General features: G+C 42.8%; 1 protein-coding gene across 6 annotated transcripts in view; it reads right to left on the bottom strand.

Moving 5' to 3' along the window:
- The window catches only part of PPARD (peroxisome proliferator activated receptor delta), a 51,001-nt gene that overhangs the window by 24,530 nt on the left and 12,570 nt on the right, over positions 1-13,901 (bottom strand). The window contains exons 3-4 of one of the 6 annotated variants that reach the window (XM_088674220.1): positions 10,400-10,490; positions 3,286-6,688 (exon numbers count right to left, since the gene is read on the bottom strand). The exons of 3 other annotated variants lie outside the window; for them this stretch is intronic. In XM_088674220.1, the coding sequence (XP_088530346.1) occupies positions 4,317-6,677 (2,361 nt within the window). In that variant the 5' untranslated portion in view covers positions 6,678-6,688; positions 10,400-10,490 and the 3' untranslated portion in view covers positions 3,286-4,316. Of the gene's footprint in view, positions 1-3,285; positions 6,689-10,399; positions 10,491-13,901 lie in introns of those variants that run through there. 2 more of the 6 variants (XM_088674222.1, XM_088674219.1) reach the window with 2 other exon arrangements.

Raw genomic sequence — 13,901 nt, 5'->3', positions numbered from 1 at the left:
TTCCTTCCATATTGACACTGGGCTGGCTTTGCTAAATACTGAAAGCTGAATTTTGAGTAGTGCAGCCACCTTATTTTTATTTTTATTTTGTTGAATATATACTGTCCTATACCCAGAGGTCTTGCTCCTATGACTTTAGCAGCAACACAAAAACATATTTAAAGAGCTGATTAAGTTCATGCCAGGAAAAGTTACACCTGCTTAACTGTTTACATCCAACTGTTTCTAAAAGCACTGGAGCAAGGCCAGTAAAAAGGTTACTCAGTTACTGGGTCTCTCTTGCTTATCCTCCTGTGGTCAGCCATCTCCTTCTTCCTCTGAGTGGAACTTTCCTCCAAGTTGGAAAAAAAATAAGTATAGACTTGGCTTCAACGAGGCAGTGTTTGAGTATGGCCTGCCTATGGTGGTCCCATTTTGCATACTTCACAGTATTACACAGCTCAAGTTATTGTGACACATGTACCTTTTCTGCCTCTGAGTATAAACCTCATGAGAAGAAAATTTTGCAAAGGGGGGCGACAGTGAAAGAGGACAATAATATCTACAATGTTTACAAGTGCAGTGGGTGATAAGAGACTTGTGACCCTCTGAGGCTGATCATGTTTTCAAACCAAATCCCCACAACTGATTTTCTGGTCAGCAATCTAATCACTCCCTCCACTAGCACACTCAAGATTCTGAGTTTTTGTGCAAAGTCACATGCTTTATTCACTACACCTATGCGTGCCCAGGCAAGATGTATCTTATGGGAAGTAACACAGAAGTTAGGTAGCAAAACCGTAGCATAGAATGTTTCTTCTAGTGTGCCGCTTTTAATCACCATTTGCACAGGAGTATTTTAGAATCTGCCCAGTTTACAGTTTCAGGGTTTGCTGACCACCTCTGCAGAAATTCATTTCTCACATGAAATGCTTAACATGCTTTTTGAGATCCTTCTGCTTCACACAGGAGCCTTTTAGCACTGTCTCCCACTGCTCTTTACTGGGGCAGCCCCTATATTCTGGTACCTTACCTGCCCCCTTTTTGCTTTTGGGTAAGATAATGGAAGAAGAGCTGTGGCTCAGTGGTACGGCATCAACTTTGCATGCAGAAGATCCCAGACCCAGATTGGCTTCGGTAACGTTGCCCCATCATTGCCCCACTGAAGTGAATAGAACCCGGTGGTAAACACCAGACAGTCTAGCAGACAGTGACATGCTTTAGGTTGCAACAATAGCAGTCTAAAATACATGTAATCCCCCTATAGACTTAAATGCCAAAAGTTCTGAACTGAACCTGCTTTTTTAAAATATACTTTTTAAAGTGCTTATGATCTGTTTCCTGATGGACTAGCTGCTGTTGACAATGTCCTCTACTCAAGTGGCACTGTGCTTTGTGAAATAACTTACTGTTAAATGATGCAGCTCTTCAAACATCTGGCATGACAGTATGCCTGCATTTTTCTCACCCTTTAAAATTAGCACACACTGCTCACCCCCCAAAGTATGGACTGAGCCCATTTAAATCTTTAAAATTGTGGTTACCATATCTGGCATCAGTACACATTTTATTTTTATAAGGTAGTTTGCCAATTGAATATTTCTGTCCAGGGATCTGCACTAATCCAGCTGGATCTATTTTCCTCCTTTTCCCCAATATATTGTATGTTTTTCTTACAACACTTGATCCAGCCGACAGAACACCTTTTTCACATTATATGTTGCATTTATATAGCACGTATCAAGCATTCAAAGCCTTTAATGTGCATGAGCTCAGGAGTCCTTCAAACTTCCCTGCATAGTAGGCTAACACTATTCTCTCTCTATTGCAGAGGGAGAGACAAAGAGAAAACAGAGGGTTCCCCTATCGCTCAGGTGAGAATTCAAACTGGAGACTTACTGCATTAGAATAGCCTTCTTAAGACATTCTACATGTGTGCAAATAACAACATGCAAGTGGGGATGAGAATGCTAAGTTCTGATCACCCTGTCCATATTCCCCTCTACAAGGGTAATATTCTTAAAAAGCTGTGGGGGTTTTCTTTTTTTGAATTCTGAAAAAATTGGAGTGCTAAATCATGTAGGAAGCTTCCATGAGTTCAGGAGGCTTTCTGCTCCAGATACTCTCCCTGTGCAGCTTATGGAGGCAAGAAGGATGGCAATGGCAAGAGCTTAACACACTTGTCACTCCCTTGTTGCTTTTACAGCAAGAGTAGAACACCTGGAGGGGGCTAGTAGTATGAGGCATTACTCCTCAAACCATGATGCATTTCTGACCACCAAATCATGTTAGTTATATCTAAATGGAGTACTGTACTACTTCCACCATGTCATTCTTACTTACATCTCTTTGTCTCACTTATGCATTTTACACAATTTCCCTTTTAACCTATAAATGGAATGTCTTTAAAAAATATCCCTTCATAAGGCATTTCTTATGACCAGCACTTTGGAAACTCAGAAGAAGCAGCCCAAGGAGGAAGCCATAAAGGAAGGTGAATCCATGGAGAGAAGACACAATACAGTAGGAAGGCCTGATGAGCAGAACCTCGGTGTCCCAAGCGTTTGGGGATCGAATTTAGATTTTCAAAGACTACAGAGGAGCAAGCACCGTTCTAGCAGGACATCTATTTCAATTTGTACTCACTGCCATTAAAGTAAGGCCACATGTTAGCAGTCCGCTACCTGCTTTTTGTACACAAACATATGAGGCAGCAGCCAATTCCCAGAACTGAACTTACCAGGAAGGGTCAACAGCTAATGAGTTTATGCCTAGGATTTATTTTTATTTAAGTTTTTCAGAAAAATATTAATTCCCATTGTTGTTTTTTCCAAGTATATTATTTTCAGGTTTGTGTATGAGAGCAGCTGCCACTGTGCTCTTTTGGTACTGTCCCAGACCTTCTCAGGTGGCAAAGCATATCTCTTTGGCAGACAACCAATCATATTGGCTGTAAAACAGGAGGCGCTGCTAAGTGCATGCTACTGCTAGAGATAGCCAGAATGTCTGGAACGTTTCCCAAGGACATTAGACCATGAGACAACATCCCAAGGAACAGGCAAGTTATGGACAGGAGAAATAAATGAATCCTACAGTGCTTGCATTATGGAATCTCAACTTAAGCTCCATTCTCTGTACTGTCCTGCAACTGGAGAAGAAAAAATTAATAAGGCTCTAAGCTCATTTCATTTCAGAGTACAAAGCCCCTAGAGAAATAAAAACAAATGATCCTGGTTATTTCCCAGGTAAAGTACTACTGCTGGGTGTGTGGGATTGTGTGCACACTCAAGATAAATAGATTGCAACTGGAGGCAGAGTATTTTGTTTATTTAAAAAAATTTCTAGACTACTTTCTATCAAAAAATATTGAAGTGGTTTACAATATAAAAACATAAAAAAAAACATTTTATATGCACACATATTAAAAATTCCAAGCTGTATGATCCAGTGTTAATGATCAGGAAATGCAGAGCAAATAGGTGTGTTTTCAATAAATGCCAGCAGCATGGATGACTCCCATTCAACAGTCTGAATCCAAGGATTCTGTAGTGCAGGATAGTTAGGGTTAGGCTCTGCCCTTTCCCCCAGCTCTATGCTTGTGTTATTCATGTATAGGTCATAGCTGTGTAGAGCAGGTGCCCCGTGTTAGCATAAATCCTCTACATGGCACTGGCTATCAAGCATAGCCAGTGTTCGAAACTCCCATTGTTCTAGGTGCATTTTGCAACAGGGAATTTCTTCAGCTCGAGCAGTTAGTGAGCTCTGGGTGCAGTACTGCGCCTAAAATTTCAGATTAAAACTGCAGAGTGGAAGGGAAGGAGGACCTTTTTCTGCCTCCGCACTTCCAGCTACTCTCTGAAGACGGAAGAAGAGAGCCTCTTAAGAATATTAAGGGGGGTGGGCAGGGGAAGGACTAGACTATGTGAAAACTGAACATAAGATTTTAGCTGCAGTTCATTCATTTTCAGCTTTGTATTCTCGCTATAAAAAAGCGTGCCTAGACATTCCGTTGTTGCACCCATAACCTAAGATTAACGTGCCATTTAGCTCCTAGCTTTCATATCTCAGTTTCTAACACTGAGCATAGCCATTCCATTTATACAGGATCTCATGCACTGGGCTTTCCTTACTGACACACACACACAGTATGTGCTCCTGTCTCTTCACAGCCATTCAACATAATGTGACAGTTCTGGAGGTCAAGCACCTTGTCCTTAGCTGCTAGACCATGTCAGCTTAGCAACCATAAACAGACATGATGGAAGCTTAAAATCACAATTGTGGTATCTGGCAATGTCCTTCCATTAAAGGAGTGTTTGCTCTGGCAAGTATTCTCATCACAAACTTCCTCTGGCGGCCTGTATCTGGTTCTCTAAATCATAAAGTCTTTGTGTTTGCCGCCTCATCCAGCCAACCAGCAGCAACAAACTGATCACTAGCGCCACTTGAAATAATAAAATCACCACAATAGGGTGGAGAGCAATATTTAGTACTCCATTTGAACTTGGAGACCATCCAAGAAGCACCTCCCACCAGGCGTGGTCTCCAGCAGATTTAACTGTGGCTACAATCTGGGCAATCTCCCTATTGCTATGCTGAATCTCAAGTGCAGCATTTTCACCCATGTCTTTGATTTTCAACAATTCCTGCTTCAGGGAGGGGTGAGAAAGCAGGTTTTTCAGAGTAGAAAGGCCAAGGCCTAGAGAAATAGGCGAGATTTCTCGGTACAAAGAGGGGTAAGCCTTCATGTGCTGCACAGTCCAAACAGGTACCCGAAATTGGAAATCACAGCCTACAAGCACACTAATATTGCAAAAACAACGGTTAATATAAGGCAGCATAGGCTGGATAACCAGACCATTAATGATTACAAACTCACATGGCGTTCTTACACAAATACATCCCTTCCCAGTATACACAACAGTAGAACTTTCTTCTTGGATTACATCAAAAGAGCAGTGGGAACTATTTACAAGCTGAGGAGAGAAGCATTCATGGTGTTCTTCTAAACTGTTGTCATCACATACAAAGCCCAAGTTTTCCCTTTTCACACAACCTTGCACATTAACTGTTTGCCAGTCACCATTCCTCATCCGTGCCCACCTATTGGAGTCCCTGGAATACATGACCAAATCCTTGTCAATCTGGAATCCCAAGGGGACCACTGGATAGATTGGGATGATCTGGGTGGCTTCTACGGTTATTAAAAATAACCGCAGCATATTCTGGGCAGAATCATAAGATGCATTTAGCAACCTCCACCAAGCCTCCAAGGCTATTTCTCCTGAAGTGAGCTCTGGCCGAATTAAATTGCTCACCTCCATGGGAATGTTTCCCGCCTTGGCCTCTCGAATCATTCCCATGACTACATTCTGTGTGATTGCTTGTGCCTGTTCACATGCTAAAGCCAATGAAACATTGCTTTGGAGGGACTGGATTCCAGACACTATCAACGTGCTGTCCTCTTCTAATATTGCTTCCCAGACTGGAAGCACTTTACTGATAGCTTGTGGTTGTTCTGTGAGCTGCAAAAGAGATTTGGTTAATGGGCCGGTCAGTTTCCCTATTTGTTTTGTGGAATATGAAAGTTTATTAGCCAAGACTTCTATGTTGGCTGCATCTATGAAAGAAAGACCTGCTCCTAGGGGCCCAAGCCAATCCATCAGCTCTCTTTTAACCCTTTCCCCATGATGTACTCCATCCCACATTTTAACCCACTCCATCCAACCTCTGTGGCTGACTCCGAGAAAGGGAGCACATTGAGGTGCTCTCTGTGACACATTCAACCCCTCAAAATGAATTTGCACCTCCTTTAGTGAGGTCTGGGGGTGCATGACAATTTGTTCAGGCTGATCTAATTTCAACACATGAGACCCGACGATGGGGTTGGTCAAATGGCGAAGTGGGAGGATGTCTGTGATCAGGGGATTAAATGTAAGAATTGTTTTGTTTTGAGAGCCAAATTCTACCCGGTATGAACCTTGCTCACTTATTTCCTCCGTGATGGCAACATAACCATAAAATTTAAACCTAATAGAGGACATTTGTTGGTCACAGTGTGTCCCCCTGATTGGCACCACCCAGTCTGGTGGCCCCTGTCGAATTAAGTCCATTCCCTTTAATTCCCACTCCTTTGATTCCCAATTAACGATCAGGCGTGTGATGTTATTTCCGGAGGGTGAAATCAAGGACAGCTGGAACTGATCTCCAGGAAACCTAGTGTTCTGGGTTCCAACAACAGTTCGCAGATGCAGCGGTGCACCAGGTTTCCATAAAGCAGCAGAAATGAGGGCAACATCGCATGAACCTTCCTGGATGCTGCTGCTTCCGGCTGAACGAGAATCCAGGTGTGTAGGCAAAGGTCGGCAAGAAACAGGAATGCGAATACTTGAACTGGCAGTCTGCATGCTGTAACAAAAATGTCCAACTTCTCCACTGGTCTTGAGGGTGCAGTTGGCTATGTCTCTCCAGTGGCAGCTGACTGAGTCTGAGATGGCATGGAACATGTAGAAGCTCTGGAACACTCCAGGGTTGGATCCATTGGCGTACAATCCATGCATGTGACAAAGCAACTTTGCTTCAGCTACTCCTCCTTTTGGCAGACAGGCCCACAACTTCACAGGGATGGCAGACACATTCGGGGTGGCAGAAACAATCATCCATCCGTTCCCCAGGAACAGCAGCAAAGGAAACAACATGCTGAAAACACCTGAGAGAAAGAGAACAGAAAAAGGATCTCCGAAACCCCAGTTGTCTGGGTATGCATCACTACTGCAACTCCAGTTCTTTGATGAGGCATCACTGACAAGTGCAGTATCCATGAAAAAGAAAGGACTGCTGGTCCAAGTTAGCAATCAGAATGGCTACTAAGTGATGGACTGGATTCAGTTTGAGACCAAGAATCCTGGGGATCTACAGTATATTTCTGCTCAGAAAGCATGTTATAACAAGGGACTAGTGGCCCACCTGGAATACATTCTAGTGGCACAACCCAGCCAGCATATTTTACTTATTTTATTAGCTGTCTTCCAGAATAATCTTTTCCAGATTTAGTATCCAGAAATCAGGGGATTTCTAGTGACCCAAGATTAAGAGATGCTTGGCATCCCTGAAAAGAGAAGAGAGAGAAAACTTTTTATTTAGTTGTCTACACACTTGGCATCCAACATGGAAATTTTTGGCCGTAATGCTCAACAGACAGTCAAAGAATAGAAAACCAATTTCTACTTTAATTATGAAATTTAAAAACTTTCCACTCCTCCCAACACTGGAAACTTCCACTCTGCATATTCTAGGGCAGTTCAACAATTATAAGTGTTTAAATACTTTTTTTTCTTTTTTTTCTTTTTTTTACTGAGATGGCAGGACAATCCAGAATGTATTCTGGGCATGGGGTTAGAGATTTATTTTATTTATTTACAAAATTTAAATACTGCTTGACTGTAAGAAAACCTCTAAATGGTCGTAAGTATAAAATAAAGCATTAAACCTCAGTATAAAAACAGTTAAAATAGTTATTTAAAAACACGTAGAAGTGTCATTAGCATACTGATAACTCATTGCCTCCAAACTCCTAATGATAGCTCCAAGCAGGTTCATGTAAATATTAAATAGCACTGGGGAAAGAATAGTATCATGCTGCTTCATGTAAGTGCAAGGGGCCACAAAGCACTCTCCCCAAAAGCATTGTCCTGTAGGTAGGACAGGAACCATAGGAATACAGTGCCCTCCAATTCCCATTTGACAGTGTCAGTCCAGTAGGATACCATTGTCAATGATACTGAAAGTTGCAAACAGAGCGAGAAGCAAAAGCAAAGTTGCACTCCCCTTGTCCCACTATTCGAAAAGGTTATCCATCAGGGCAACAAAGAGACACTCAATCCCATGGTCAGGCCTGAACCCAGATAGGAACAGACCTAAATAATCCATGACATCCAATAATGCTTGCAGCTGCCCTACCAGAATTCTCTTCACCACGTTCCCCAATAAAGGTAGTTGCAACTGGTTGATATTCTAGTCCAAGGAGTTCAGGCCTGGTTTTCCTCAGGAGAGGTTGAACCACAGTCTCTTTCAAGGGAGTAGACACCATCCCCTTACGGACGTCAGTGCTAACCACACTCTGGCCTCAGAGTGTCCCAGGAGGGACAGGGATCAAGAGGACACATGGTCAGGCATATAGCCAGCACCTTGTCTACACCAGCAGACTGCATCAGCTGAAACTGATCTCACAACATCACTGACTATGGCATTGGGTATTTCATCTAGAACTGCAATAACCGCAGAATTAAGGTCACTCTGAAGTCAAGTGACTTTATCCTCAAAATATATAGCCAGTTGGTCACAGTAGGTCCTCTAATGCTCCAGAGGTCCTTCCCCCACAGTGGAAGTCAGTAACCTCCAGAATGTTTGAAATAATTCCACTGGCCAAAGACTAGAGAATGCAATGCAAGCTGTGAATGAGCCTTCTTTGCAGCTTGCATGCACTGCCACACAGTTGGCACAGTTACTGCACTAACCAGCGTTCAGTCAACTTCAGAGTGAGACTTGTGTCACTTGCGCTCTAGTCTTCATTCTGCTTGCTTCATATCCCGAAGCTCTCTAGAATACCAAGGAGCTGTCCTGGCTCCACAATGCCAAAGAGGATGCTCAGGGAGAGCTCATGTCAACCACTCATTTCATCTCACTACCCCATAGTGAAACCAGGGCATCAACAGGATTGTCCAGAGTGTTTAGGAATTCCTCAAGAATTCAGGAACCCCTCTAGTTCCATTAGTCTCTGAGAGTGGGCCATCCAAACAGGCCCACCACCATGACTACTAATGTTCCAACCATGACAAGAGACTGAATTGCATCCCCCCTCCCCAAAAATGTTTGATCTATCCTTCATATCACTTGGGCTAAATCCAACATCAAGTGTGCCCTGTCTGATGTGTTGGACCAATGACCATTTAAAACAGTCCCATGGTGGCTCTGCCACTGGGCAACAGGGCGGTCAATAGACCAGCTACATTCCTAGTCAGCCACTCAACTCCAGCTATACTTTCCCCTGCCCATCACCACTGAAACTGGGGAAACATACTCACAACTCCTTCCTAGCTGCCCACCCAGACACATCCTGGCACCATCATCCAATGTCACACTATACAGCTGGGCAATTAGGGCCAGAGTTAAACAAATGTCCAGCAATAGGCACATCCCACACTTTCAGGTGGAAGGTAGTAACTTCATAACTCTCCTTATGCTGTTTCTCACTCAGAGGGAACCCACCAAACCAAGTTTCTCCTCTTCCTGGCTTTCACAGGCCTGCTCCCTACTCATTTTCAGTGTCTTAGAATTTTAGAATTATAGAGTTTGAAGGAACCCTGAGTGTCATCTAGTCCAACCCCCTGCAATTCAGGAATCATAGCTGAGAAATCCTTAACATATCCTTGACCATCCAACCTCTGAGGTAGTCAATTCCACCGTCGAATAGGTCTTACCACCAGAAAGTTCTTTCTCATGTATAGACAGAATCTCCCTTCCTGTAATTTGAATCCACTGCTTTGGGTCCTACCCCCTGGAGCAGCAGAAAACAAGTTTGTTCCATCTTCCATGCAATAGCCCTTCAGATATTTGAATATGGCTATCATATCACCTCTCAATCTTCACTTCTCCAGGCTAAACATACCCAACTCCCTCAACCATTCCTCATAAGGCTTTGGGGATACCCTGGTACACATCAGATTCTGCATCTACACTCCAGCTATATCCACTCAACTAGCATTCAAGCAGTACCACTCACTGCAATCAGCACAAACACTCTCTTACCTGAAGACAGAGATCTAACAGGACAAAAACTGCATAGTCATCCTGTAGATTTGCTCTCCTGCTGATGAAGCAGCCGCCTATACATAAAGATGCTTGCCAATCCCACCTATTCCCCCCCCACCATCTCCATTCCCTCCCCATTAACCTCTTACACCAAGAGTGGGCAAGTGTTTTGGGTCCCAACCCACATGCTAGCTTTGACAAGTAGGGAGAGCAACCCACCTGCCACGCACATGACATTATTATTGTATCACATGATTGTTCCACCCTCCTGTCAAAATCTCTTGTGGGGTTTCCAAGCACTTGATGCTGCTGAAGGAAGCCACAGAGAAGCCTGCAGTTTAAAATGCAGCCAGTGGTCCAGGGCTGCTGCAGCCTGTTCCAACTGCCCCTCCGCAGCTCACTTCCCTTCATCATTCACAGTGCCACCTATCTGTGCCCAATCAAACTTCAGGGTGATGGCATTCTTGCATATTTATGATATGTAAGCTATATTAAACTGTATTTATTATTTTCTCAATAAAATTGCTGCTTTTTGAATAAAAACCTGTAAATGGCATACAGACAGCAGGAAATTCTGATTTATTTCTGCCTCAAATGCTTGTTTCCTTACCTTCTTAGTCGCCCTTCTCCAATCTGTTATCCTTCAAATGCTTCAGACTACAACTTCTTTCATTCTTGACTGTTGGTCATGCTGACGGGGGCTGATGGGAGTGAATTCAAAACACTGAAGGGCACACCAGGCTGAGGAAAGCTGTTCAATGCCATTAAACCCAGACTTACAGCAGAAGTCTAACCATGCCTACTCAGAATTAAGTCCTATTGATTTCAATGAAGCTTACGCTCAGATAAGTTGGGTTAAGACTGTAGCCTTACTTTGTTTTGCAAGTGGCCCATGCTTTGTGTTCTGAACGAAAGCCTATGCTGAAGTTTCATATAATTTAACTTTATTTGTCAAGAACTTCCAGCCAGAAGCTAGTGGTTTCCTCTCCCTCTCTGTTTTCCTAGGCACAGAGAGAAACTGCCACTCACACCAACAATTCAGCTTTGTACTGGGTAGCATTGCAGTCTAGGCTGCACTCATCCAAGACAGCTGGAAAAGTGTTTAGCAACCCTCTTGCCCCCTCTACAGATGCCTTGAGATTGCTGACTGAACAGTGAGAAATGTGGAACTATTAACTTTACAGAGTTGCATTTTCTCACCCCATTTGCCAGTCATATCAACACTTTCCTGTCTGGCACCCAAATACATTTTCAGTGTGCAAAACTAAAACACCTGCAGATGAACAGATGGCCCTGCAACACTAAGACTATCAGACACTATGCCTATGAGAGAGTAAGAGTCATATCATTGTACACAAACAAATGATGGCACCAAGGCCAACAAGGCAGTGCTAAGTCATAACAAAATCTACCACACCATCCATTCTGCCAAGGACAAGGTCTCCCGAAGAGATCAGAACTAGAGGCTTCAGAGCAAGTTCCAAGAGCATCATGGCAGGTTCCCTTATCCTTGGGGAAGGTTCCAGTTTAACAACAACATGGGTAATAAAATAAGATGGAAACACTTACTAAAATCCCTGCCCCTTAAAATCTTAAATCTAACCACTGGAAGTCAGCCCCCAAAAGGGTAATTTCCCAATGCTTCTCAAAAGTGCTGAAGCTTGCTCAATCTCAAAATAACAGAATTTCCAAATTAATGCTGCAGCCACCAAGGCACACCTTGCTTCCAAACAATCAAGAGGGCCTTCTTGGCTGATCTAAGATGTATCTTTATATTTTAAGGTTACAGAAAATGTGAGGAGTCGTATATGTCTACTTATTTCAGAGTGAAGAAAGGAGAGAGTCTCAAAAAGGTTAACTTCAGGCAGAGGTGCCTCCAACAACAGTTTGTCAGTCACTGATTAAATAATAGTGGCAATTTTCTCACAAGCATGAATTTAGAACTAATCCAGAATAACAAAACAAGTGAGGATTAGAATCTAGATCACACTTTACAGAGCAGTTGCTAGAAACCCCATCAGTAAAGAGGAAAAACAAGACAATGTCATAGGAACGTATTTTTTTCACAAGGAAGTTGAAAGCTCTGTGTAGAAACTTCTCTATGAGTCATTCATGAAGAAGGAACAAAGGCTTTCTATGGAAATCTAGAGATTTTTCCTGTGGAAATTTTAGCATGCTTACATCTAGGGGAAATTTTTGATAGTGAATACTTTAAATATATCTATCTCTATATATATATATCAAATAAAGAAATGCATATTCAAGCCAACAATTCAAAAATTCCTCTTCTGGTAATAAGGGGTTTGGGGAATTCCTTTTCCTTCATGCAACAAAGCGGGTTTGATGAAGACCCCCTCAAGTCTGAAGCATTTAATTGCAGTATTACAAAAGACAGGTCCAAACCTCCTCCAATCAGAGCGGTCTATAAATCTTGTCTCTTCAGAAGTAAGATTACTTTAGATAACACTGTGAGGATTAAAAACTGAGCAAACAACAGGAGACCATTCTGTTAATGATTTTCACAGGGATTAGTAAGGCATAATAGCTCTCCCACATTTCTCAGGGCAGTGTATTTTTTTCTCCCCTCCCCCTCCCAAAAAAGACACCTATCATTGTTACTGGTTTTTGAGTCCAAAACAAGAAATATGTTGGAACTGATAACTGTCAAAAGGTATTAAGAAAGAGCTGCCAATAAAAGTGACTTCACCTGTCATAAAAGTGAACACAGAACGAAGTGGAGCAGCAAAAATGGCAGGATCTCACTAGCCTGTACTTGTCTTCAGAAATCTCAGATTTTTCAACTGTATGGGTAAAACATGTACACATCAAATAAAAAATGATGTAATACTATGCTGGGAGGCTGGGGCAGCAGAGAAGACAATGAAATGATTTGGTCCTACTAATGTTCAACTGTCAGCACTTGGGACTCTCATTTGCTCGCCAACCCTGCTAATCCCTGCACTGTCTTGACAACTCCCATATCCTTACAGCTCCTTCAACCCACCCCATCAAAACCCACCCTGTTTCCAATCTCTGTCTCACAGTTTGTCCAAAACTCTTGCCTCCTCCAACATTTCACCCTAGTCCCAAGATCCCCCGTCACTGTCAATCACAGAAAATAGGGGCATGAAGAGAAGAGAGCTTTCCCCCCTTTCAGCATGCACCACTTTCGCTGGCAGAAGAAAACGTGCATTTATAAATGGACACTTCTTTCTGGTGGCAGTGAACTAAGGAGAGAATGTTTTCAACCTGTAGCAACAACAGGAGGGAATGCCCACCTGTGCCACCCACCTACCCACTTGCTTGCTCTGCTGGCTGTTTACTAATGCTACTGACCTGCCTGCTTTGGTCACTCACTCTGTCCTCTGTTGTTGTGTTGCAATATGTGGTTGCCCACTGGCAGTCACACAAACTGCAGTGTGAAAAACTGGAAGATATAAAATGCCCCTACTCGGAAGCATCTGTAAAAATAGGTTTGGTTACTCCTGAAAGCTAGTATCTTATTTCCTATTTTAAAGCAACACAAAAGACCCGTGAGAAAAATTTCCTGCCAGGGTGTATCCTATCTGTCCATCTGAAGAGCAGCATGATAATCTCTTCCCAGTAAGCTCTCTTGCCAGCATCAAGGCCACATGTGGAAAACAGACTGAAGCTTTTTTTGTCAATAAATACAAATATGACCGTGGTCATATACTCAACTCAGAAATGTAATGAATGTGGGAACAGACTGCGATATAGTTATACTAAGAGTGAAGACAGCAAGAATACCAGATTTTTTGGTGGTGGTGTTTTAAGTAAGAAATTTTTTTATAAGGGCCTTGTGGAGTCATTTCAAGAGCAGCAAAGGCTTTTCCAGAGAGGGCAGCTCTGAACTTTGACAAATGGATGCTTTTCTCTTTGGTAAACTTTTAGCATGCCTCAGTTATATGGTCTTTGCCCAGCCAAATTCACCACAGATGGTGACCCTTTGATTGGGCATCTGCTCCAGCACTCTGCATGCTTCTTGAAGACTGTACACCACCAGGGCAGTGTTTCTCTGAAATGAAAATGTTGATCCTCTCAGAGGATGGGAAAGGACTGCATGAAACTCCAAAGAAAAGGGCTTTATCTTA

Source organism: Zootoca vivipara, chromosome 7 (assembly GCF_965207765.1).
Source record: "Zootoca vivipara chromosome 7, rZooViv2.hap1.1, whole genome shotgun sequence".
Taxonomy (NCBI): Eukaryota; Metazoa; Chordata; class Lepidosauria; order Squamata; family Lacertidae; genus Zootoca; species Zootoca vivipara.
Note: the sequence above shows the minus strand (reverse complement) of the source record. Positions and strands in the feature narration are given on the sequence as shown.